The 26,297-nt window shown below is 51.5% G+C and overlaps 1 protein-coding gene across 1 annotated transcript; it reads left to right on the top strand.

The window, feature by feature from the left end:
* Positions 1 to 827: 827 nt before the first annotated feature.
* LOC132485706 (complement C3-like) lies at positions 828 to 22,088 on the top strand. Its single transcript, XM_060092290.1, has 29 exons — positions 828 to 944; positions 1,473 to 1,634; positions 1,901 to 2,030; positions 3,540 to 3,617; positions 5,303 to 5,500; positions 5,683 to 5,794; positions 6,114 to 6,199; positions 6,305 to 6,444; positions 7,067 to 7,273; positions 7,922 to 7,973; positions 8,151 to 8,237; positions 8,383 to 8,586; positions 9,719 to 9,794; positions 10,024 to 10,192; positions 11,858 to 11,953; positions 12,116 to 12,269; positions 13,139 to 13,311; positions 13,514 to 13,672; positions 14,911 to 14,970; positions 15,968 to 16,058; positions 18,113 to 18,158; positions 19,224 to 19,311; positions 19,631 to 19,717; positions 19,939 to 20,044; positions 20,497 to 20,586; positions 21,021 to 21,107; positions 21,194 to 21,283; positions 21,393 to 21,528; positions 21,956 to 22,088. Exons 1-29 carry the CDS (start codon positions 828 to 830, stop codon positions 22,086 to 22,088), a joined length of 3,414 nt encoding a protein of 1,137 aa, XP_059948273.1.
* Positions 22,089 to 26,297: the final 4,209 nt, after the last annotated feature.

The following is a 26,297-nucleotide window of genomic DNA, read 5'->3' as shown; positions in this document are numbered from 1 at the left end:
CAGTGCACAACTTGTACAGCTGTACAAGGCAGTCCTATCCAGATTGCATTAGTTCCCACCTCTTACACCAGGCCACCCCTAGGCCCGTCCTTGATCTCATGCCAGGTTCCACCACAGGTCTTCGTCTCAAATCCTGATGGGTCCCCCGCCTCCAAAGTCCTCGTCCGCTGCCAAAACCACAAAGTACATACCTCGTCCAGTGGGGTGGCCACTCTGACCATCAACACAAATGGAGATCTGAAGGAGCTCCCTATCCTGGTACCAACCTTATGGGGCAGGGAGAACGGGGCTGGGACTGTGTGAGCTGGAAGGGTTATTAGGGGTTTACTTGCCCATCATGCTCCCCAGGTGGAAACTGATGCACCTCTCCAGCCAGAGGAGCAGGCTTCAGCCAGGATGACAGCTTGGCCTTACTCAACTCAGGATGGGTCAGGGAACTTCCTGCACATTGAGGTGAAGACATTGGGCACAGAGGTTGGCAGCAACATCCAGCTGAGCCTCAACACAAAGCATCAAAATCCTGCAACCAAGGACTGGATCACTCACTTCACCATCCTGGTGAGGGGTTAGGACCTGATACGAACTGATAAGTTGAGCTGATAAGAACCATCTGGGATGGACTCAGACCTAGGGGCTGAAGCAAAAGGACTAGGGGGCTCCCCTGTGGGCTGGGATAGCCTAGGGGAAGGGCTGGTTCTACCCTTCTCATATCCATAGTCTCCCTTGTCTCCAAGGTCCTGAGTAAGGGTCAGATCGTGTATGCCAAACACCAGTTAAAAAGTCATGGGAGTGTCTACACGTCAGCCATTATTGATGTGACTTCAAAGATGCTTCCTTCCTTCCGCATCCTGGCTTTTTATTTACTGCCAAGGGGAACAGGGCAGGACCCTGAACTGGTAGCTGATTCCATTTGGATTGATGTGAATGACAAATGCAAGGAGAAGGTGAGTCAAACTCCTTGAAGTTGTACACCACCATCATAATGCTTGGGAGATGGTCTGTACAAATTCAAGGGCTCTCAGTCTGGAGGCAGAGGAGAGGAAGGAGAAGTGATGTGGCCTTAAAACCTCAACTTAGGGCTTCCCTGGTGGCGCAGTGGTTGAGAGTCCACCTGCCGATGCAGGGGACATGGGTTCGTGCCCTGGTCTGGGAGGATCCCACATGCCACGGAGCGGCTGGGCCCGTGAGCCATGGCCGCTGAGCCTGCGCGTCCGGAGCCTGTGCTCCGCAACGGGAGAGGCCACAACATTGAGAGGTCCGCGTACCGCAAAAACAAACAAACAAACAAACAAAAAACCTCAACTTAAGAGGCGGAGAAGATGCAAGTAAATGTGTAGAGTTGAGATTGGCCTGGTGGAGTTCCCAGATGCTCCATCAGAGCTGAGGGAGCATGAACTTGAAAGTGGACTTGGGGAAGCCCCTTGGTGACCTATGAGCCTCTTTTCCTGACATCTCTCTTTTTCCTTGCTTAGCTGAAGGTTGGCATGAAGAATGAAGGATACCTCCAGCCTGTACAGCCCAGCAGCCAGGTGGAATTGAAGGTGACAGGTGATGCAGAGGCCACAGTGGGGCTGGTGGCCGTGGACAAGGCTGTCTATATCTTGAACAGCAAACACAAGTTCACACAGAAGAAGGTAAGAACATGTGGGCTTTGGACCCAAAGATTGCCTGGAGATTCTAGCTGGAGCCTCAGTTTCTTCACCTATTAAATGAACAACATTGGTGGTTGCAAGGATTCAAGGAGCCTGTGCACAGCATAGAGCTTGGCAGGTAGTAAGGGCTCGGTAAATGGGTGATTATGTGAAAATTATTATTTGAACCAGCAATTACAGTGCACCATTGCACCTTCCCTGAATGGGTCATACAGGCTCTAAATCCAGGTTCCTCTCTTGACCCTCAGGTCTGGGATACGGTGGAGGAACATGACATTGGCTGCACAGCAGGCAGTGGGAAAGACAGACTTGCTGTGTTCAAGGATGCTGGATTGGACATGAAGATGAGCACAGGGATGGACACTTTGGCAAGCTCAGGTACATAAGGGGGGCAGGAAGAGGGCAGGGGTGGGGTAAGTGCTATCTAGTGGTTAGGAACATGGACTTTGGTGTGAAACTGATGAGCTAAAATCTAGGACCCTGCCACTTACCATAGGCCGGACATATTTTCTCTCTGATTTTCAGTTTATCTCTCCATAAAATGTACATAATAATATAAGTAACTTACCATGTGCTAATTAAGATATAGTTTTGGCCATGTGTATCAGAGATACAAATTAACAGTAGCTTAAACAGGTAGAAGTTTATTTCTTGCTCAGTAACAGTCCAGAGGTCATTCTGGGACTCAGGCTCCTTCTAGCTTGTTGCTCTGCCATATTCCAAGATGAAGTCTCACCAGGACCTCCTGCCAGGCACCAGGATGAAGGGAAGTGGAAAGAATAGTACACTTCTTTCTTGTCTCATTGGCCAGAACTCAGTCACATGGCCCTATCTAGGTACAAAGGAGGCTGGGAAATGTAGTCTTCATTCTGAGTGATACATAAAAGATGGAGGTTTAGTTGCCACAAACGATAGGGGAGAATGGATATTTTGGGGACAACTAGGAGGGTCTTCTTTCAGCTATAAATAGTGTTATTAATAACAATTTCTGGGACTTCCCTGCTGGTCCAGTGGTTAAGACTCCACACTCCCAATGAAGGGGGCCTGGGTTCAATCCCTCGTAAGGGACCTAGATCCTACATGCGGCAACTAAAAGTTCGCATGCTGCAACTAAAGATCCCACATGCCACAACTAAAAGACCCCGCATGCTGCAATGAAGATCCTGAGTGCTGCAACTAAGACCTGGTGCAGCCAAATAAATAAATAAATATGTTTTAAAAAATAACAATTTCTATTTACTACAAGCTGGACCCTGTGCTAAGTACTTTTATATGCATGATCTCATAGATAGAACTATGATTATTCCATTTTACATAGCTGGAGAAATTAAAACCCAGAGAGGTTAAGTGACTTGCTGAAGATTGCACAACTTTTTTTCTTAATAAATTTATTTTATTTATTTAGTTTTTGCTGCATTGGGTTTTCATTGCTGCGCGCGGGCTTTCTCTAGTTGTGGCAAGCAGGGGCTACTCTTTGTTGCAGTGCGCGGGCTTCTCATTGCAGTGGCTTGTTGCAGAGCATGGGCTCTAGGTGCACGGGCTTCAGTAGTTGTGGCACGTGGGCTCAGTAGTTGTGGCTCGTGGGCTCTAGAGCACAGGCTCAGTGGTGGCACATGGGCTTAGTTGCTCTGCGGCATGTGGGATCTTCCCGGACCAGGGCTTGAACCCGTGTCCCCTGCAATGGCAGGCGGATTCTTGACCATTGCACCACCAGGGAAGCCCTGCACAACTTTTAAGTTTAAGGCAAATCTTGACTACGAAGAGGCTGTGGGATAAAAAGAGGTGATGCATATAAAGCACTGGGTATGCAGTAAGCACCCAATAAATCTCAAGGATGTTGATAATGATCGTGACATTTGTCCTCTCATTCTTCCCTCTGATCCCCAGACTGGCAATGCCCCCAGAGCCCATCTCCCAGCCGTCACCGCCGCTCTCTGAAGAGGCTGGAGACCAAGAGGAATGCAGGTCAGAGCTAAAGCTGGATGTGCCCTCCTGGCTCCCTAACCTGTATTCATCAGGGCTTAGAACAGAAAACTGAAACCACTCTAGGTACTCCAGTCGGGGGGCGGGGAGGGGAGGTGATTTAATGATGGGAGTTTGGTGCTTTCAAAATCATTAGCTGGGGCTTCCCTGGTGGCGCAGTGGTTGAGAGTCCGCCTGCCCATGCGGGGGACGCGGGTTTGTGCCCTGGTCCGGGAGGATCCCACATGCCGCGGAGTGGCTGGTTCCATGAGCCATGGCCGCTGAGCCTGCGCGTCCGGAGCCTGTGCTCCGCAACGGGAGAGGCCACAACAGTGAGAGGCCCGTGTACCGCAAAAAAAAAAAAAAAAAAAAAAAAGTTATAAATATACACGGTCTATAGTAAATATTCACAGGTGATTGTTTCTGCTGTGCTTACTATCCTATTAAAGGTGTAAAATCCATAAAACATTTAAAAAATCATTAGCTGAACTTTAGGAGTGGAAGTTGGAAGGCTGCTTGCTGAGACTCAAGATCACTCCATTGTAGTTCTTGCAATGCATGAAATCTGGGTTTCAATGCATGAAATCTCAGGAAACTCTGCCAATATCTCTCATGAAGCTGGCAGGTAGATAGTGAAACACAGAATTATGCCTGTTACAAAAACACATAGGCTGGAGCCCACCCATCAGCTACCACCGTTGCAGGGAAATGGTCTCCACCTCTCTTCCACTTTCCAAATTCTATACAAGAGCGTCTGGGGGGCAGAATCTCATCCCATCCAGAACCCTAGCAGCAAGGGAGTCTGGGAAATGTAGTTTTTAGATGTCTAGCTTCTGTGATACAGGAAGGTAGATGAAAGGGGAGATGGATAATATGTAGACCAAGACCAGGGTGTGGACGGGACCAAGAAGCCTAGAGTTCAAGGAAGATGAGAGGCAGCATTGGCTATTGTTAGAAGCATGGATTCTATGAATATTAGATTTTTCAGTCTTTTTAAGCAGCACTAATGACTTTGTGGATCTAAATAAAGGGAAAATAAGTGAAATCTAATAAAAATTGAGGTAAAACCCTAACTCTAATTTCAATATCGAAAATCATGCTAACCTTCTGAGAAAAGTACATAATATAAACTGTTGTTTTATTTATGGTAACAATCACTTAACTATAGATGTTCTATTCATGTTATATGGTAGACAATAAGATTATTAAATTGCTATAATATTTTTTATCTTTAAGTGTATTCCTTCGGTTCGCAATTTAGAAGCATTCAACTTGACATCATGCTCTACAGCAAGTTTTGTGTTCTCATTTTTTTAAAACACACAACGAAAACCAGGAGTCAAAATCACAACTTCAATAAATAAACATGGCATTGCCAATCCCCGTCCCAAACAAAGGCGAAGGAGAAGAAATAGCAGCAGCATAAATTCCAGTCCCAGCTCTGCCACTTGTGAGCTGTGTGACCCTGGGCCAGTGAATTGACCTCTCTGTAGCTCAGCTTCCTCATCAGAATTCATCATATGAGTTCAATGTGAAGCTTCAGGGGAAAGATACAGGCAAAGTTCTAGGGACAGCATTGCCAGAGATATGGCTAAACAGAGGTCAGGTGTACATGGCATTGAGGTGGATGGGTCCCTGCTTCCTCAGGTCCTACCCAGCCCCTCTGTCCCACTAACTCTGGCCTGCAGTGAACAAGTTCAAGACAGAGCTGGAGCGAAAGTGCTGTGAGGCAGGGCTCTGGGAGAGCCCAGTGGGGCTGTCGTGTGAGGAGAGGACCCATCATGTCCGCTACGGACCAGTCTGCATCGCCGCTTTCCTGAGCTGCTGCCATGTGTCTGAGGCCCTGACTCGGGAGGCCCGAGAGGAGCAGCTGCTTCTGGGGACAAGTGAGGCGGCCACGGCAGGAGGCACAGGGTCGGGGGGCTCGACTGAGGGACATGGAGTGCCATGGACAGGTCAAGGGGTAACATGTGCCATAGAGGGGTGAGGTGGGAGGACCCCACTGAAGAGTCTGGTGGGTCATGGGAGACATGCAAAAGAAACCCTGCCCCACATCTCCTCCCTACAGTGGATGAAGACGAGGACTTTGATGACATCTTCCAGGAGGACCAGCCTGTCCGGAGCTTGTTCCCTGAAAGTTGGTTCTGGAAGAAGATTACTCTGCCCAAAAGTGAATCGGGGTAGGACTATGGCCCCCATGCCAGCCTCTGGTGCCTGGCCTGTCCATGCATCAGGGGCCATCCATCATGGCCAATGCCCCCAGGAGTGACATTGAGCTCTCAGCATTGTCCCATGACAGGAAACTTCCTGGATGGGGATAAAGATCCCAGTGGGTCGACCCAAATGATGTCCCTCTAGTGATAATTTCCTTAATTGGGTGACCCACTGACCCCTTCATAGTGATGGTAAGCCCAAGACAGTAACCCTCAATCAGAGGCTCTGTCCAGGCAGCACAGACTCACTTATGTTCCCTTCCACCTACCCTGGCACTTTCTGCAGCATCTCGCACTACAGCACCCGTGTGACCGTGCCAGATTCCATCACCACATGGCAGTTTGTGGCCGTCAGTGTCAAGGCTGGACAAGGTGACCCCACAAGCCCAGTGCTGAAGGAATAGGAGAGAACAGTGGCCCTGGCCAGCCCCAGGGCAGTTGGCCTCTGCTTAACGTCAAGTGCTCTGCTGGTTCTAGGTCTTTGCGTCTCTGACCCCTTTGAGTTGACAGTTATGAAATCATTCTTTGTGGATCTGAAGTTGCCCTTCTCCGTGATCAGGAACGAGCAGGTCCAGACCCAAGCTGTGCTGTACAATTTCATGGCCTACCCGGTCAAGGTGAAGCCCCCAGCCTTCCCCTCTCCCCCCAAAGATGTCTGTCAGTGTGTTTTGTTTTTTTTTTTTGCGGTCCACGGGCCTCTCACTGTTGTGGCCTCTCCCGTTGCGGAGCACAGGCTCCGGACGCGCAGGCTCAGCGGCCATGGCTCACGGGCCCAGCCGCTCCGCGGTATGTGGGATCTTCCCGGACCGGGACACGAACCCGTGTCCCCTGCATTGGCAGGCGGACTCTCAACCACTGCGCCACCAGGGAAGCCCTGCCAGTGTGTTTTATAAGGGGGATGGAGTGTGTCCATTATTCGAAGGAGCCAGTGAAATGGCGGCCTTTTTGAAAACATTTCTAAGACATTTTCCCATTTAAGCCTCACAATAACCCCAGGAGATGGATGCTATGACTGTTCTTGGTTTGGAGATAAGGAAACTTACATGGCTTTCCTGAGATCACATAGCACCTAAGTGACAGAAGTGGTCTGAACCCAGGCAGGGTCTTTACTCTCAATCATTATATGCTACACTGTCACCTACTCAGGATTCTCAGGGTGGGGGCAGGGAGGAGACTGTGACTCTAGGGTCCTGGGCCTCCTCACGCATCAGGACCCTCTAACTGCCCACCCTGCCCCAGGTCCGAGTGGAGTTCCCCCACAAGGAGTCACTGTGCAGTGCGGCAAAGCCAGGAGCCCCTGCCCGCCAGGTGGTTGTCGTGCCCCCCACCTCCTCCAAGATGGTGCCCTTCGTGATTCTCCCACTTGAAACAGGCAAAGTGGATGTAGAGGTCAAAGTCATGGGCTTTGGGGTCCAGGACCACGTGAGGAAGACACTCCTGGTCCAGGTAATAGGCACCCCCAGCCCTTGCTGCCAGTGCAGTGAGTGGGGCTTCTCCTGAGCTCCAGGCTGTGTGATCACGGGAGGGGCAGGTGGGCCCAAGATCGATGAACAGGAGGGAGGTGCAAGACAATGATTTGAAAGCTCAGTCACAGAGGCCCCACTTCGGGACTTTGGAGTCAGGCTCGGGTTCAAACCTTGTCTCTTCTGTGTGACCTTGGGCAAGTTACTTAACTTCTCTGAGCCTCTGTTTCCTCATTTTCAGGATGGGAATAATCCTCATACCCATGAATAATCAGAGAGCTGAGAAAATTACACACGACCAGTGCATGACCCACCAGTAATACTTTATTTACTTAACAAACACATTTTTTAGCACTTACGATATAGCACTTTAAGAATATTAACTCACTGCACCCTCAGAACAACTCTATGAGGTAGGAATTACTGTACTCTCCCTTTTATGGATGAGAAAACTGAGACACAGAGGGGTGAAGTAATTTGCCCAAGGTCATGCAGCTAGGAAGCAAAAGAGCTGGGATTTGAACCCAGATATCTGGGTCCCAAAGTCTGTGCTCTTTGTAGCTAAGCAATACTTCCTCTTACTGTCATTATGACTATTGTTTTTAACTTTCTTCTTCATTGCATCCTACAGGCAGGGGGTCAGATACAGCAAATATCCCATAGCATCCTCCTGAACCCCCAAGGTTTGTGGTTGCTTCAGGGAGCACGTGGGATCCTGGGACCATGCGCCAGTGGAGGGAGGGGCTGAAATGAGGGGATCTGGTGAGGGGGGCAGTCTGAGATTCTCCCAGAGTCTGCAGTCTAACCCTGACCTCCCCAGTCCCAGAACCTGCTTGTCACACAAGGTTGTGCCTGCTCAGGTCGGACCCAGATGGAGCTGGTGCCCAAGCAGGACTTTTTGAACAAGATGCCCAACACAGAGGCAGAAGTGTTTGTCAGCATTCAAGGTGCCTAGACAGAGCTGGCTCCTGCGGGGGCTGAAGAGGGGCTGGTTCCTCCAGAGCCTGCCTGGGCACAGGGGCAGGAGGGGCTGGGGGTACCTATGGTCCCCATCGGGGAGCCATGGTAGCTTAGACCATGCCCACCTGACAGGTGACATCCTTGGAGAGACCATCCTGGGCAGCCTGACACCCAAAGAAACAAGGCGGCTGCTGAGGGTCCCCACTGGCTGCCCTGAACAGACGCTGAGCTCCCTGGCACCCGTGATCATCCTGGCCCGCTATTTGGATAGCACGGGCCAGTGGAACAAGGTTGGGGTAGAGCTCAGGGAGCAGGTGATGAAGAACATTGTCAGCGGTGAGAGTGGATCCCCTCCTGGGACCTCGATGAGGGTGTCTGGGACTCTTGGGGAGGGTGGCTGAGGTACCCCTGGGGTACCCCACTGGACCTTCCCAGACAATAGCACCCAAACTCTGACTCTTCTCCCAGAGGACAACCTGATACCAAGTCCCCCAGGTGACCCCCAATTGTGACCCCCACATTATTCCTTCACCCTGACCCCTCTCCCAGGCTACAGGTCTCATAACAGACACCCTGGTTAACCCCAAAGCAGCAACCTCCCAGGTTATGTTATATTCAGACACTGTCCCAGGTTATAGCCAATCAGTTCCATGCCCTGGGCTACACCCCCAGGGAACATCCAGGCAGAAAATTCCAGAATAATCCCAGGTGGTGGCCTTCCGGTTACACCTGAATGCTAATACCTTCCCAGGTTACATCCAAACCCCCCAGGTAACAACCATAGATACACATCCCGGTTACAGCCTGACAGAGACCCTCAAGTTAGTTTGGACGCTGACCCCATCTCCCTGGTTACACACAGACGCCACCTCTCCATCCAGCTGCTCTGGATGGTGCTCCATCCAAGTAACACCCAGACTCTATCATCCCCAGTGTTAAACCCAAACAGGAAACCTCCAGGTAACCTTCAGATAATACCCAAGTAGCAAGGCTCAGAATCCACCCAAGAGGTGCCCTCTCCAGAATACACCCAGGAGTAACATCCTCTGACTACCCAGACACACTGACATCTCTAGTTTACAGCCAAGAAACAACCCCCAAGAAAACACCCAGGTAGTGGCCCCTCAGGATACGCCCTTTCCTGGGTTTCACCTTCCATGATCCCTCCCCAGCAGCAATTCCCAATCACACCCCAATGGCACAGTTTCCCAGTTTACTCCCAGATACAGCTGTACCCTGGCTCCCACTGTCACATGTGGCCATGACCTTCATTTACACCTGGGCCCCGCAGCTCCCTCCTTAATGCACCTGGACCAGTCCCCTCCTCCAGGTTACATCTAGATATGATGCACCCCTAAGTCCCACCCACACCCTGACCCCCAGATTATGCCTGGTAACTAACCCCCCCTTCACAGCCACACCCAAGCACCTACTCTCCCGGTAAATTCCCATCCACCTGTTTTCCCAGGGTACAGCCGGATGCTGACCCACCGGAGCGCAGATAGCACCTACCACACCAGCAAGGGAAACCCAGGAAGCACCTGGTAAGGATGAGGACACTGGTAGGAGGAAGCCTGAGGGACCAGCCTGGGGGCTTGATGACCCCAGAAGTATCCCCACTGAGGGGTCTTGGGGCAGGCAGCCTGCAGGCCAGCAGCATTCCAAGTGGCCGTGGTCTCTGGGGTAGACTTCTCCATAGTGTAGACGCCTCTGTCCTAGAACCCCCTTGGTGATTATTGCCAGCCATCACTCATCCTGTCTCCCTTCCAACAGGCTCACGAGTTACGTATTCCGGGTCTTCGCCCTGGCCTACCCTACCATGACAATGGGGGCGCTCAACCCTGAGTCTCTCTGCACCATTGCCAACTGGATCGTCACCCAGAGACAGGCGAAGGACGGGAGCTTCTTGGAGGAAAGCCCTGTGGTCATGGGGTCCATGAAGGTGCCCACCCCCCGCACCACCGCCTGAGCCATTCAAACAAAACCCAAGGGCTCTGCACACTGGGAGGGGAATTTCAGCCCCCTGACGTGTTCCCAGGTAGAATGAGAACAGGAAAGAGCCGAGGTCTGGCACCAAGCATCACATCTCCCTGCTCTGGACCAGGCTGCACTCTGTTACAATGTGGGGAGGCTGGGCACATCTGGGACCTATCGCCCACCCCTACTTCAAGGAATTGCCAGTCCTGGCCCACTTGTCTCTGGGTCTGAGTCCTCCGTGTTCCCCCAGCCAACACACCCATCCCTACCAATTGTTCCTCCACACCAGCCTCCAGAAACAGCTTTCAAACAGCCTGGGAGGTCTCTCCCCTGCTCAAACACCTGTGGCAGTCACCTACAGACAAACACAGTCACCTACAACAGTATCTCTCTACTGTATCCTTCTCTTCTGTATCTCCTCCCAAGTCTCACCCCTCAACACTCCCTGCTCACAGGTCCTTCCAACTCACCTCCGTGTCTTTGCTTAGGCTGCCCTCTCTGCATGGTATAGTCACGCCTCATCCCTTTTTTCCCCTGCACCGAGCCAAAGTATGTTTTCTCTTTAGATTTAGATCAGACGCCACCTCCTCTAAGTCTCCCCCGAATACCAGCCCTGTCCTGTGCACCTATCACGTTAGGGATGTGATTTATTCACTCATTCAACAAACATTTATCCAGCAACTGCTGTGCGCCGGGCCTTGTGCTGGGGAGAGGGGAGACACAGAGGTAAACAAGACAGTGACAGCCCCTGCTTGTAGAACTGACAAGCTGGGTAGTGGGGGAAAGACAGAAGTTCACCAAATAATTATAACTAGTGATTGTTTAAGTCACAGCTGTGCCAAGTTCCATGGGAGAGAAAAGCAGGAGGTAGGATTTAATAGGAGCCATGCCCAGTGCTGGGGGTGTCAGGGGTAGCCTACAGGCAGAAATGACAGTAAAGCAGCAACTTGAAAAAGGAATAGGAGACAGCAGAGGAAAGAATGGAAAACAGAGCTCCAGGCGAAGAGAACAGCATGTGCAAAGGCCCTGAGCCACATCACTCCAATCTCTGCCTCCATCTTCACATGGCTTTCTTCCTTCTGTGTGTGCCTTCTTATATGGACACCAGTCACTGGATACAGGGTTCCCCTAATCCAGTATAACCTATTCTTAACTTAGCTCATTACATCTACAAAGACCCTATTTCCTACTAAGATCACACTCTGAGGTTCTGGGTGGACAAGAATTTTGGGGGGAAATTATTCAGTCCAGTACAGGGATTGAGGGTGGAACTTGGGAGACTAAAGAGGAGTTTGAACCTTGTCGGTCATTTACTAGCAATGGGGACACTTCACCCTCTGACCCTCAGTTTGCTCATCAGGAGAATGGAGCTGCTGCAAGAATATTTTGAGCTAGCATAGAGAGCTTAGCACAGCACCCTCCGTGGCTGTCAACTTTTCTTAGCAAAGCAGACCCCACACAGGCAAATCTCAAGATAGCTCCTCCTCCTCTACCCCTCTCCTCCTCCTGCTTTCAGCATCATCCAGCCCAGAGATGAACACCTGGGAGCTTTTCAAGGTCAGTCAGGAGGGATTGGGGAAGGTGTCTCCAAGATGGTAAAGGGATTATGGGTGTGGTTCTGCATCCACAGGGTGGCTACCGAGGCTCCGAGGCAGATGTATCCCTCACAGCTCTTGTCCTGATTGCTCTGAATGAGGGGAAGGAGTTGTGCAACCAGAAGATACCGGTAGGACCCAAAGATGAGGGCAGGGTCTGCAGGGTGCCATACCCCCTGCACACAGGGAGCTCCCCTGCCCTCATGTTCTTCTTAGTGCTTTCCTCTCTTCTAACTCCCAGAACCCTTTCCTCTGATCACCTCCCCCTCTAGCCTCTTCTCTTGATTTTCTAGAATCTGGTGGCCAGCATGAAGCAAGCCGGTGACTTCCTGGAGAAAAAACTCCCCCACATTCAGACAACCTTTGCCATAGCCATAGTCTCCTATGCTCTGGCCCTCACCAGGAGTCCCCGAGCCAACGACCGCCTGGACAGCGTTGCCAGCCAGGGTGGGTGTGGGCCACTTTTCAACCAACTGTGTGTTAACCACAGTCACGGGGGGCGGGTGGCAGAGATAGGGGGATTGTATGATCTCAAATCTAGCAAAATGTGATTCTTCATTTATGAGCACCTATGGTGTGCCAACCCTTGAGCTCAGACCCTGAGAAACCAAGGTGAACAAGACCGATGTGGTCCCTGCCCTCAGAAGTCCCAGCGTTCCTGGGGGAGGCAGGTAGAAGACAAACAGATCAAAGGAGAATTACTAATTGAGACAGGTGCTGAGATAATAATATCCAAGGTGGGTTGGAGAGATGATGAGGGGAGGGGAGTGTAGACTGGAGAACTGGGAAGGCCTCTGTGAAAAGGGGACCCTCAGCTGGAATGAAAGATGAGAAGGCTCACCTACGTGAAAGGCCAAGGATATTCCAAGCAGAGGGAATGGCACGTGCAAATGCTCTGAAGTGGGAAAGTGCTTGGTATGTTAGAGGATGGAAAGAAGGTCGTACAACATAGGTAACTGAGAGGGGTTTGCTTCCAATGGCCCGCCCTCTCCCAGCCCTGAGGGTCCTGATCCCATCCTCTCCGTTCCCCAAGTCAAGAGGAGTGGAGGTAGAAAAACGCATTTGCAGTGGGACTGAGAGGAATGTGGAGGGGCTTCTTTGAACCTCAATTTCCCCAGCTCTAAATAGTGTCCCTGTCTCCTAGAGTGGTTCTGAAAATTGCAATGTCCACACATCTCCTCAGCAAAGATTTACACATAAAGTAGGTGCTCAATAAAATAGCAGATGAGAAAAACTGGGCAGTATGACACAAGGAGGGGGCAGGTTTAGGTAGGTGGGCTCAGATCTGCGTTTCAAGGTGGGCATCCATCTTCTAGACAAAACCCATTGGCCAGTGGATGACCTGGACATGGACTCCCTATACACCATTGAGGCCACGGCCTATGCACTGATGCAGAAGCTGGAGCTGGGTCGGCACAATGAGACGCACGCCATCGCCAAGTGGCTGCTGGAGAAACGGGAGCTGGGAGGAGGCTTCCAGTCCACCCAGGTGACTGGAGCCTCGGAAACTGGGGGTGGAGGTGGGGGGGGGTCGCTAGCCGAGGTGCTGACACTACGGGCCCACCGGAAGGAGCTGTCCGTGGTGCTCGTGCCCCACGGGGCTCCGGTGCGCTGTCCGTGGTGCTCGTGCCCCACGGGGCTCCGGTGCGCTGTCCGTGGTGCTGATCCGAGGCCCCCATCCCAACACCCAGACCACGGTCGTGGCCATAGAGGCCCTCACACGCTTCCGCGAAGCTGTCCCCTTCGATGGTGTCCAGGATCTCCGCGTCCAGATCAGAGCCCCCAAGAGAGCCTTGAACATGGAATGGCTCATCGATGAGAACAATGCCTACCAGCTGCGGTCAGCAAAGGTATGGAGCTAAGGGGCAGCTGGGAAGTCCACACGGAAGTCGCACTGGAGATGAGACCAAGAGTCATGTCCCTGGCAATCTCCCCTCACCAATATTACCTAATCACCGTTGGCTATACTATCAATGTATTGGTTCATTCATTCCACAAACATTTCCTGAGCACCTACTGTTTGCCAAGCATTCTCCTGGGTTACATTATGAAACATCTGTGGTCCCTACTCTCAAAGCACTTACAGTCTAGAAAGAAATTAAGACAATAAATATAATTCTACGTTCCACTTTAAGCTTTCAGAACACAGGGGAATGAAATAAGTGTGTAAAAGACATAATAACCTGGGTATGGGGAGTAAGGTAATCTCCATGACCTTACTCCATGAAGGAGGTGATATTCACCTTCAATTATTCAATCATCTTTATTGAGCACTTACTGTGTGTCAGACACTCTTCTAGGTTCTGGGAATATGGCCATGAACAAGACAGAAAAAAAAATCCCTGTCCCTGTAGAATTTTATATTTTAGTGGGGATAGACAAAAAAGCGATGTGAATAAGTAGAATATGTAATGTGTTAAATGATGGCAAGTGCTATGGGAAAGAATTAAGCAGGGAGGGGGTGGGAACATCAAGGAGTTGTAATTAGGCTGGGTAGGGAAGGTCTCACCAAGAAGGTAATATTTGAGCAAAGACGTTATGGAAAGGCAAATGTGATCCTTGTGGATATCTAGGCAGAACAAACAGCAAGTGCAAAGGCACTGAGGCAAGAGCGTTCTAAGAACAACAATGGGATTTAAGCAGGGGTGATGTGATTGGATGTGAATTTGTAAAATTTTGCTCTGGCCGATGAGGGAAGAATGAATGAGGGAAACAAGAGTAGATGCAGGGACTTCCCTGGTGGTCCAGTGGGTAAGACTCCGCACTCCCGATGCAGGCGGCCCGGGTTTGATCCCTGGTCAGGGAACTAGATCCCTCATGCGTGCCACAATGAGGATCCCGCATGCTGCGACTAAGGCCTGGTGCAGCCTAAATAAATAAATAATACATAAATAAATAATTTTTTTAAAAAAAAGAAGGAAAAGTAAATCCTTCTTCATGGAGAGAGGTGGGAGAGTCACTAGACCCCAGGTTAGGGAAATAACTGAGGCCCCAGTGCCCGTGCATTCTTTCCTCTCCATCCCCACTGCGTGTAAGCCATGTTTTGCTGCTTCCTCTCCCCTCAAATCCTCCTCCCCTCTCTTTTCAGTTCTCTGCCCAGGATGACCTAGAGATCAAAGCCAGCGGCAGTGGAAGAGGCACCATCTCGGTAGGTCTTGTGTTCCTTAGCTAGAGCCCAGGGCTCCCCCAGTTGGTGGAAATAGAGGCAAATATAGACTCCAAAACAAGACTGAAATCAGCAATAATCTTAGCTACCATTTAGGACACAACCATTTGTTAGGAATCAATCTAAGGACACCTCAAAACCCCCCTGAGAAGCTGGTAAAAATATGGGCTCCATTTGACGGGTGGGGAAATAGAGGTTTTCACTTTCAGTAAGTCAAGAGTCAGGGAAGACAGAGGCCAGAGATCTTTGGACCCCTCTGCCCCTCCTATGCTGAATCCCTGAAGGGGTCTCTTTCCTTGCCCCCCAAAGAAAGATTCTCCCGCCAGAGTGCCTCTCAAGACCCAGAGAACAACTCCACCCTTCCCACAATATCTGAAGGCTCCATTACATCGTCTGGCCCTATGCCCTATGACCCAGGAGGACAGCCTTCTTTGTCACCAAATTCAAGGTAGCCCACTGTCATGTTTCAGGCAACAGAGCCACAGTTGAATCCCTGCCTTTGTTGTGGGACCTCAGGCAAGTCACGCTCCACCTTAAACTTCAGCTAATTTTAAATTACATAAAATAAGAAATTCAGTTCCTCGGTCGAACTAGCCACATTTCAAGTGCTCAATAGCCACATGTGTGGACTTCCCTGGCAGTCCAGTGGTTAAGACTCCCTGCTTCCATCGCAGAGGGCATGGGTTCAATCCCTGGTGAACCGCATGCTGCACGGCACAACCAAAAAAAAAAAAAAGCCACGTGTCTAGAGGTTGCCACACAGACAGCACAGATAGACTATTGCCAACATTGCGGGAAGTTCTATTACAGAGCTGGCCTGCCTAGGCTATATAGGGTGTTCTGGCCACTGAACACATGGATTGAACGGGAAAGACCTCGCTGTGAATTCCCCATGGGGCAGAGAGCTGGGCAGGCAGGAACTGAAGCAAAGAGGAAAGGAGTAAGTGTGAATGGGCTCTGACACCTCCCCCTCCGACAGATCCTGACCATGTACCACAGGTCTCCAGAGTCCTGGGAGGACACCTGCAACCTGTACCACCTGAATGTGACTCTTCACACAGCCCCGAAAGGTGACCCTGGACTCAGGGATACCCAGTTCTTCTTTTTTGTTACTTTATTTTAGCTATCATTCAGTAAGCATCTCTATTGCTTTATTCAGCCATTCAACAAATATTTTTCTAACATCTTTATTGGAGTATAATTGCTTTACAATGGTGTGTTAGTTTCTGCTGTATAACAAAGTGAATCAGCTATACGTATACATATATCCCCATATCTCCTCCCTCTTGCGGCTCCCTCCCACCCTCCCTATCCCACCCCTCTAGGTGGTCACAAAGCACCGAGCTGATCTCCCTGTGCTATGCGGCCGCTTCCCACTAGCTATCTACTTTACATTTGGTAGTGTATATATGTCCATGCCACTCTCTCACTTCGTCCCAGCTTACCCTTCCCCAACAAATATTCTTTGAGCATTTACTAGGTGCTGCACCCTGTTTCTTGGCCCTGGGAACGTAGGCATGAACAAGAAAAATATCCCTTCTTCTCCTGGAGCCCACATTCTAGTAGGACACAAACAATACAACAATAACAGTATATTATACTTTTATTGTTATTTATTTATAACATAAGTGAATCTGCATTGTAAAATATAAATATGAAGCATAATAGCAGGTGATGATAAGTACCATATAAAATAAAGTAGGAAAAGGTGCTACAGACTTGGAGGAAGTCCAGGGGAAGCTCTCTGAGGAGGTGGCATTTGAGATGAAACATGAAAGAAGTGAGAGAGTGAGCCAGGAAGGATCTGAGGGAAGAGCATTCCAGGCAGACAGAACAGCAGGTGCAAAGGGCCTGAGGCAAGAATGAACTCACCTGGTTTGAGCAATAGCAGGGAGGCCAGTGTGGCTACAGAGGAGCAAGGGGTAGATTTTTAGTTGAAAGAGTTGGAGAGGTGATGGGGCAGATGGGGCAGGGACTTACAAGCCATGGTGAGGACTCTAGCGTTTGCTTGGAGTGAAATAGGAGCCAGAGAGGGTTCTGAGTAGAAGAAGGACATGACCTAGCACAGGTTCGCACAGGCTCCCTCTGGCCGCTGTGGGGGAAACAGACTATAGAGGGCACAGGTGGGAGCTGGGAGACCAAGGAAGAGGTGACTGCACTGGTCCTGCAGGAAATGATGGGGCCGGACCAGGGAGGGGGCTGTGGAGATGATCAGAAATGGATTCCAGAGTTTCCAGTCTGGGGTACCAAGAAGGAAGAGACAGGACTTTGCCACTGGCAGCTCACTGTCAGGGTACGGGGAAACAAGTCTCACCAGTCTTAAGACTTTTAGGGACTAAAAGTGACCAAGACTTTGGTTTGGACCCCATTTCTTTTTTTTTTCCTTTTTTTTTTTTTTTTTTGCGGTACGCGGGCCTCTCACTGCTGTGGCCTCTCCCGTTACGGAGCACAGGCTCTGGACACGCAGGCTCAGCGGCCATGGCTCACGGGCCCAGCCGCTCTGCGGCATGTGGGATCCTCCCAGGCCAGGGCACGAACCCGTGTCCCCCGCATCGGCAGGCAGACTCTCAACCACTGCGCTACCAGAGAAGCCCCTGGACCCCATTTCTTAATTGTAGTAGTAGCAGTAGTAGAAGTAATATGATAATGGTAGTAATACTATAGTAATAATAACTGGCAGCTATAAAGCACTAATCAGGCATTATATTAAATGCTTTACTCGTATTAACTCACTTAAAATTAACCAGCTGGGGCTTCCCTGGTGGCGCAGTGGTTGAGAGTCCGCCTGCCGATGCAGGGGACATGGGTTCGTGCCCCGGTCCGGGAAGATCCCACATTCCGCGGGGCAGCTGGGCCCATGAGCCATGGCCGCTGAGCCTGCGCATCCGGAGCCTGTGCTCCGCAAGGGGAGAGGCCACAACAGTGAGAGGCCCACGTAACGCAAAAAAAAAAAATTAACCAGCTGGGTTGGGAATATTATGATCCCATTTACAGTTTAGGAAACCAAAGCACAGAGAGGTTAAACAACTTGCTCAAAGTCATAGCAGAGCCAGGATTTGAACCCAGGAAGCTGGCTCCAGAGGCTGTGTTATCCAGCCTCTAAATTCCTGCCTTCTCTCTGCAGATAATAAAAAGGGGGAAGCGACCTTTCAGCTCCGGATGGAAACAAGGTCAGGTCACCAGGCTCTTGGACTGAGCAGGAGGAAGGACCCACTTCCTGGAATCCAAACTCCTTAGCAGCTCTCCCTGTGTACTGAGTGGAGGGAGGGAACCAGCCAAACTTGCCTCTCCATGCCTGCCCCCTCATCCCTACCTCTCCTCTTGTCCTCCCCTGCCTGTCCCCCATTCTGCCCCCTACCCCACCCTTCCATGCTTATCTACCATCCTGCTACCTCAACCCTGCCCCCCAGCTTTCCCTGTCCCAGAAAGGCGGGCTCCTGCATGGTGAACATACACCATGACCCAGATGCCCAGGGCTAGCTCTGAACCCCATGACTCTCCCCTCTCTTCATCTTCTCCAGACATTCCAGCCCCCACCCCAGTCTGTCTCTGTCTCCCAAATACCCTCACCCAGGTCTGTCCCAGATTTTAAAAAAAAATGTATTGAGCACCTAATTGGTGCCAGGCTCTGTTCTAGGAGCTGGGGGCACAGCTGTGAGCAAGGCAGCTCCTCCCTGCCTGGTGGAGCTCACAGACTATCAGGGGAGACAAACAATAACCGAATAATCACCCAGAATCAATGCAAAATGACAACCGTGGTTAAATGTGGCAAAGGAGAGGTCCACGGAGCCACAGGAGGGCAAATAAGAGAATGATCTGGTGTGCGGGCTGGGGAAGGCTTCCCAGGGGGGGTGATGCATCAGCTGAAATTGCAAAGATGACAGGATTTTTCAGGGCAAAGAGGGAGGAAGAATTCCAGGCTGAGAGAACAGCATGTGCCAAGGTCCAGTGGCAGGCAAGAGACTGACACTTCAGAGCAATCAATCAGAGGCCGGAGGGGAAGGAGGTGAAGTGAAAGGATGAGGCCAGGTGTTTTGGTAAAGCAAGGAAGTTAAGCAAGGAGGCAACATACCAGATTTCTGTTTGCTAAAGCTGTATCCTCTTGGGGGCAGAGGAGTGACAGGGAGACACAGGAGAAGGCTACTGCCCTTGTCCAGGCGCGAGGTGATGACAGTGGGAGCGTGGGAGAGGGGCAAGGGGACAGTGGGAAGAGACTGGTGCTGTGAAATCCCCAGGTACCAGGGTCATCGAGAGGCCACAATGACCATCATGGAGGTCTCCCTGCTCACCGGCTTCTACCCCAACCAGGATGACCTCAAACAGGTAATGAGCAGGGCGGGGATGCCCTGGCAACATCCCACATACCCTGAGTGGGTGCAGAACAGCATCTACCTGGGTCAAGACCCCCAGGTTAATGCCCCACAGTCCCTGCCTCAAGGTCAGCGGCCATGGTCACTTCTGAGGGACTCCCTGTATGACCTTAGCTAAATTCTTGCCCTGACTGTGCCTCAGTTTCCCCAACAGTGGGGCTGATTGGACAAGGGCCGGGAGCTCTGAGAGCTGCTTCACACTATCTGGAGCTCCCAGGGCTGGGTGCCTTGGAGGATCTCTGCCGACGCGCAGTCCTCACCCTCTGCCCCAGCTCACGAGCGATGTGGAGAGGTACGCCTTCCAGTATGAGACCAAGACGACCTCCAGCGACAGCACTGTTGTCCTCTACCTGGAGAAGGTGAGGAAGGCCAGGTGTCCTCTGCCAGAGGTCCGTGGGCAGCCAGATGGGCGGAGAAACCACAGTCAGCACCCTGGCCAGTGCTGTCCGAGGGCCATGCCCTCTGACGTCAGCTCCTCAGTAGTCAGGGCCATGCGGTCAGTGGTTATGGCCAAGGCCTTGTGGTCAGTACCCCATGCTCAGTGGCCCTGATCAGCTGAAACAGGACTTCCCTTCTCCAGCTCTCCCACAAGGCAGACACGGTGCTGGGCTTCCGCGTCCACAGGATGCTGCAGGCGGAGTTCCTGCAGGCTGCCCAGGTCATGGTCTACGACTACTATGAGCCTTGTGAGCAGGGGCCTGGGGGTGGAGGGGTAACCCGGGAGGGTACAGGGCCTGAGAAGGACTGGGCCAGAAAAAAAGGGAGGGGTGAGGGGCGGGGCCAAAAAGGGGGAATGGGGCGTGGCAGAGGGGGTCCTTGGCTCCGTGGGAGGGGTGGCCAAGAGGGCGCCGGAAGGGACCCAAGGGGCGTGGTGATGAGGGGCGTAGCCTTCCTTGGTGGTTAAAGTGGCCCTGGAGGGGCCTGGAAGCGGGTGTGGCAGAGCTGAGAAGGGACTTGGCGTGGCCCGCTGGGTAAGGGTGGGCAAGAAGGGGGCAGGCTCTTTAAAGAGGAGGGACCTGTTAAGGGGGGCGCTGGGCGGGTCAGGTGGGGCGGGGCCTGCTGGGGGCGGAGCAGACATTCACCCAGCCCCCAGGAGCACTGGCCCGAGCCAACCCCGGTCACTCGCCTCCTCTCGCAGCCCAGAGGTGCAGCTCCTTCTACAACCTGCCCACAGAGCACGCTTCCTTGAGGAAGATCTGCCACAGAGACGTGTGCAGATGCGCCGAGGGTGAGGTCATGGGGACACGGAGGGCTGGGACTTCCAGGCTAGGGGTTCAAGAGCTTTTCATCACTTCCTGGGTGCCTTCTGGGCTGAGTTTAGACAGAGTGAGAGAGAGACAGAGAGATAGCAAGACAGAGACAAAGAGAGACAGAGAAAAGGAGACCCAGAGACAGCGAATGACACATACACTCAGGCACAGCCAAAGATCAGGCGAATCATAGACACAGACACGGAGGGACACATAACAAACTCAGATGAGAGAAACAGAAAAGAAAAAGACCAAACGGAGAGACAGAGGAGGAGAGAGCACCCTACAGATCAGAAAGGCCAGACCCAGAGACCCAGTGGCTGCCGCCTGGGGCCGGATGGCGGTCAGATGGGAGGAAGGCCCCTCCGTCAGTGCAGCTAGAACAGCCGCCCCACCTCCCCCAACCTTCCAGACCAGTGCCCATCCCCAAAGAAGGACAGCCACCACGTGCAGCAGGAGGAGCTCCAGGCAGCAGCCTGTGAGGTTGGCGTGGACTTTGGTGAGTGTGGGGAGTGGCAGGGGGCAGGGGGCGGCCCACCTGCAGGCTGGACACCAACACGACACCCTCCTGGACCCCTTCCCCAGTGTACAAGGCCAGGCTGGAGTCTGTGGAGACCTCCGCCTCCAGCCCCTACATCTACTACAACATGCAGCTCCAAGCCATCATCAAGAGTGGTATGTCCAAGGTGGCAGAGGAGGGAGCGTGGGGGCCTACCCCGGGGGTCCCAATGCGGAGGAGGGCCAGGCCTATGCAAGCTCACAAACTGGTTCTCCTCTCCTCCAGGCACGGACTCTGCCAAGCCCCTCACCATGAAGAAATTCGTCACTCACGCCACCTGCCGTGACTCCCTGGGGCTGCAAGAACACGAGACATACCTCGTCATGGGCCAGACATCAGACCTGTGGAGAGTCAAATCTGAGTGCGTGGGGGGCTCCTGCTGCCCTGGGGACTCAGGCCTGGGCCCCCTTCCCTACCCCAGTCCAGTCCTTGGTGTCAAAGTTTCTACTGCACCTGTCAACACGAGTCTTGGGTTTCAGGGCTGCCCTGAATGGAGGTGCAGGCTGTGCACTGCACAACTCCAGGGAACACCATTCGTAAGGAGATGTTGTAAATGTGGATGTAAATTTCCAACAGAGGGCAGGAAAGAGTCAGAGGGAGGGGAGCATTTTCTAATCCCCAGCAGTATGGGCTAGAGGTGGGGGGACCTGAGATGGCCTGGTGGAGTGGACACTATAAGCTGTGGCTCTGAGAGTCTGTCAGGCAGCGCAGAGGGGCAAGTCAGAAAGGTCTCCACACCTTCAAGGCACCCAGCTCTCCTCACCATCCTGGCCATCTCTTGCCCACAGATACACCCATGTCCTGGGCAAGGAGACGTTCCTCATGCACTGGCCAGTGGATGGGGCAGTGGGCAAGAAGGAACTGCTGGACCAGCTAGAGGGGTTTTCAGAATATATGCACACCCATGGCTGCGAGTCCTGAGACCCTGAGGCCTCTGCTGCTCTCGGGGGGTTGTCTCCAAGCATGCCCAGGTCCCTGGGCTTAACCACAAATAAAGAGCAAGGAATATCATACTCAAACTCCAGACATGTGTTCCTGCCTCAGCATTCAGCAGGGGCCCTGCAGAACCTGCCCTGACATTGCTTGGACCTGCATCCTCCCTCTCACTCCTACTCCATTCCAATCACACTGGCCTTCTTTGTGTCCTTCCAACACCTGAGTTGACTCCCACCTCAGGGCCTTTGCACACACTGTCCCCTCCACCAGGTACACCTTCCTCCAGATGTCTTTATGGATTGAACACTTCCCTTATTTGGACTCTGTTTTAATGTCACTTCCTCAAAGATACTTGCTTTGGGGACTTCCCTGGTGGTCCAGTGGTAAAGAATCCGCCTTCCAATGCAGGGGATGTGGGTCCAATCCCTGATCGGGGAACTAAGATCCCACATGCCGCGGGGCAACTAAGCCCACGCGCCTCAACTAGAGAGCCCGTGAGCTGCAAACTACAGAGCCCACGCTCTCTGGAGCCCGCGAGCCACAACTAGAGAGAGAAAAACCCGCACGCCACAACTAGAGAGAAACCCCCGTGCCGCAACAAAGAGCGTGCATGCCGCAACGAAGATCCCGCATGCCGCAACGAAGACCTGATGCAGCCAAAAATAAAATTAAAAGAAAATTTTTTAAAAGATACTTGCTTTATAACATACCTAAAAATAGACCTCCTCCCATCACTCTCAGTAACACTTAAAAATATATTGTATGTGATATTTATTGGTTTGATTGTTAGTTAATTGGGTATTTCTCCTGCCGCACAATATCAGCTCTTTAAGACCAGGGGCCATGTCTGTCTTGTTCACTGCGGTACTCCCAGTTCCTACAGCAGGGGCTGGTATATAGTAGGTGTTCGAGGAATGATTGTTGAATGAATGAGTGAATGAATGAATGAATGTAGCACCCACTCTGCAGTTGATCCTGATGCAAGCTTTGACAGGGAACCCCAGGCAACTGGAGAAAGGAGACAAGGGGCAGGGGAGGGTGAATGAGTTTCATCAATGTGGCCTGGAGTGGGAGCGGGGGACTGCCGCTCCAAGGCAGCAGCCCGTGGGGGTTGAGGGAGTGCTGAAGGGACTGCAAGGCATCCAGGATGGCTTGAACTTGGGATGTCAAGGACGGGCTGAAGGTGAGAGGGAGAAAAAAAAAGATGGGGTTTTGAACACCAGGCTTGGTCATTATCAAGGGCAGTAGGGAGCCATGGAAGGTGTTTGAGCAGGAGAGGAATTGACCAGCTCTGAAGTGGAAAGGCCCAGTTGACTGACAGGCAGAAACTGAGTTGATGGCAAGAAACCTGAAGAGGAGGTGGGGTTTGGGGCCACAGGATAGCATGGCGGCAGCTGCCTGAATTCTAACTCTGCCTCCACCTCTTCCTGGCTGTGTGACATTAGCCCATTTACTCACCTCCTGTGCTTCGGTTTCCTCACCTCTAACATTACTTCCTTCAGAGAGTTCTTGTGAGTACCCAGCACATAGGAATTATTCAATAAATCTTCACTGGCCTAATTATCAATGAGCCAGACAAGAGGCCTTGGGGAGGGAGTAAAGCTGCTGGAATCCACACGACAATCAGAGAAGAAAATCAGACCACAGCAACCCCTGCTCAAAACCCTCCCAGGTTCCCACTGCTCTGACAGTGCAGCACTCAAGGCCCTGCAATGTGGCCCTGTCAACCTCCCTGACCCCAACTCCCCCAACTCCCCACTCACTCCACTCCAGCACACAGGCCATCTTTCATGGTTCCCAGAAACTCCAAGCTCTTTCTTGCCTCTGGGCCTTTGCCTAAGCTGTTCCTTCTGCCCAAAACACTTTTCCCTTGACTGCTTTCTCCTCACCCTTCAAGTCTCCCATCAGAGAGGCCTTCTCCAAGCACCCTCACTAGATGAAATTGCATCCTTCCCCTGAAGTTATCTCTCTCTGCAACCTGATTTTTTCCTTCCGAGGAAACATCACAGTGCATAATGATAAATTAGGTTCTTTACTTACATCTTTGCTGTCTGTCTCCCCTACTGGACTGGGAGCCCCAGGAGAGCAGGGAGGCTATCTGTCTTGGTCACAGATATAATTGCAGCAGCTCAGTGAGGGCCTGGCACATAGTAGGTGTTCATTTTGCTGAATGAAGGACTGAATAAATAAAAGAATGAAAGACAGTGAGAGAGAAGGAAAAGAGGGAGGGATAAAGGGAGAGAGAGAGAGATAAAGAGAAAGGAAGAGGGACTACTCTGGTGGCACAGTGGTTAAGAATCCACCTGCCAATGCAGGGGACACAGGTTCGAGCCCTGGTCCAGGAAGATCCCACATGCTGCGGAGCAACTAAGCCCTTGCGCCACAACTACTGAGCCTGCACACCACAACTACTGAAGCCCGCATGCCTAGAGCCTGTGCTCCTCAACAAGAGAAGCCACCGCAATGAAATTTCCGTGTGCTGCAACAAAGAGTAGCCCCTGCTCGCCACAACTAGAGAAAGCCTGCGCGCAGCAACAAAGACCCAACGTAGCCAAAAATAAGTAATAAATAAATAAATAAAATTTTTAAAAAAGGGGGCTTCCCTGGTGGCGCAGTGGTTGAGAGTCCGCCTGCTGATGCAGGGGACACGGGTTCGTGCCCCGATCCCGGAAGATCCCGCATGCCGCGGAGTGGCTGGGCCCGTGAGCCATGGCCGCTGAGCCTGTGCGTGCGGAGCCTGTGTTCCGCAACGGGAGAGGCCACAACAATGAGAGGCCCGCGTACCGCAAAAAAAAAAAAAAAAAAAAAAAAAAAAAGAAGAGAGTGATGGAGGGAGGAAGGAAGGAAGGAAAGTAGAAAGGATGAAAGGAAAGATGTCAGGGAGGCTCTGGCTTGTTTTGTTTTTTTTAATAAATCTATTTATTTATTTATTTATTTTGGCTGTGCTGGGTCTTCATTGTTGCACCCGGGTTTTCTCTAGTTACGGCAAGCAGGAGCTATTCTTCGTTGCAGTGTGTGGTCTTCTCATTGTGGTGGCTTCTCTTGTTGCGGAGCACGGGCTCTAGGCGCGCGGGCTTCAGTAGTTGTGGCACACAGGCTCAGTAGTTGTGGCTCACGGGCTCTAGAGCGCAGGCTCAGTAGTTGTGGCGCGCTGTGCCACCAGGGACGCCCTCTGGCTTGTTTTTGTACAGCCCTTGATCTAAGAATGTTTTTTTACATTTTAGAAGGATTTTTAAAAAACAAAGAAGGATGTTTGACAGATACTGTACATGGCCTGCAATGACTGAAATATTTATTATCTGGTCCTTCATGGAAAAGAAAAGTGTGCCTACCCCTGAATTAGTGCATTGGTTATCTATTGCTATGAAACAAATTACCCCCAAACTTAGGGGCTTAAACCAGTAAATATTTAGTATTTCACAATTTCTGTTAGGGAGCAACTTAGCTGCATAGTTTTGGTGCAGCAGTCTCTCATGAGGTTATAATCAAGATGTCAACTGGACACAACATTGTTGACCACTGCTTTTTTTTTTTTTTTTTTGGCCACACTACAGGGCTTGTGTGATCTTAGTTACCCGACCAGGGGTCGAACCCATGTCCCCTGCAGTGGAAGCACAGAGTCTTAACCGCTGGACCACCAGGGAAGTCCCTGGACACAACACTCCAATTAAAAAAAAAAAAAAAAAAAGATGTCAGCTGGGGCTGCCATCATCTGAAGGTTCGACTGGGGCTGGAGGAGCCATCTCCAAAGCAGCTTACTCATACGGCTGGCAAGTTGGTGATGGTTGTTAGTGGGAGGACTCAGTTCCTCACCATGTAGACCTCTCCTCAAGTCTCCTCACAATATGGCAGCTGGCTTTCCCCAGAGTGAGTGATCCAAGAGAAAAAGCACAGAGGAAGCCACAGTGCCTTTTGTGACGTAGCCTCAGAAATCACTCACCATCATTTCTGCAACCTCCTATCAACCTCCTATCACATGAGGACGCACTAGTCAGTGTGGGTGAGGACTACACATGGCATGACAACCAACAGGCAGGGATCACTGTAGGCCATCTTGCAGGCTGCCAGCCACAAATAGTAAGTGGCAGAGCTTGGGATTTGAACCCAAACAATCTGGATCCAGAGTCTGTGCCCTCACCACCATATACAGATGTCCTTCAATGGCAAAAGGTGGGTAAATTTTTTAAAATAGAC

This window comes from Mesoplodon densirostris, chromosome 3, assembly GCF_025265405.1.
Source record: "Mesoplodon densirostris isolate mMesDen1 chromosome 3, mMesDen1 primary haplotype, whole genome shotgun sequence".
NCBI lineage: Eukaryota > Metazoa > Chordata > Mammalia > Artiodactyla > Ziphiidae > Mesoplodon > Mesoplodon densirostris.
This window is presented reverse-complemented; position numbering and strand designations above follow the sequence as displayed.

What these genes read in the sequence shown, in the direction of transcription:
- LOC132485706 (XM_060092290.1), top strand. Translation starts at nt 828, where the DNA reads ATGCTTCCTTCCTTCCGCATCCTGGCTTTTTATTTACTGCCAAGGGGA. An exon ending in GGAGACCAAGAGGAATGCAG is followed by an intron (nt 3,618 to 5,302) that starts GTCAGAGCTAAA and finishes TCTGGCCTGCAG; the next exon opens with TGAACAAGTTCAAGACAGAG. An exon ending in TGTGCAACCAGAAGATACCG is followed by an intron (nt 11,954 to 12,115) that starts GTAGGACCCAAA and finishes TTGATTTTCTAG; the next exon opens with AATCTGGTGGCCAGCATGAA.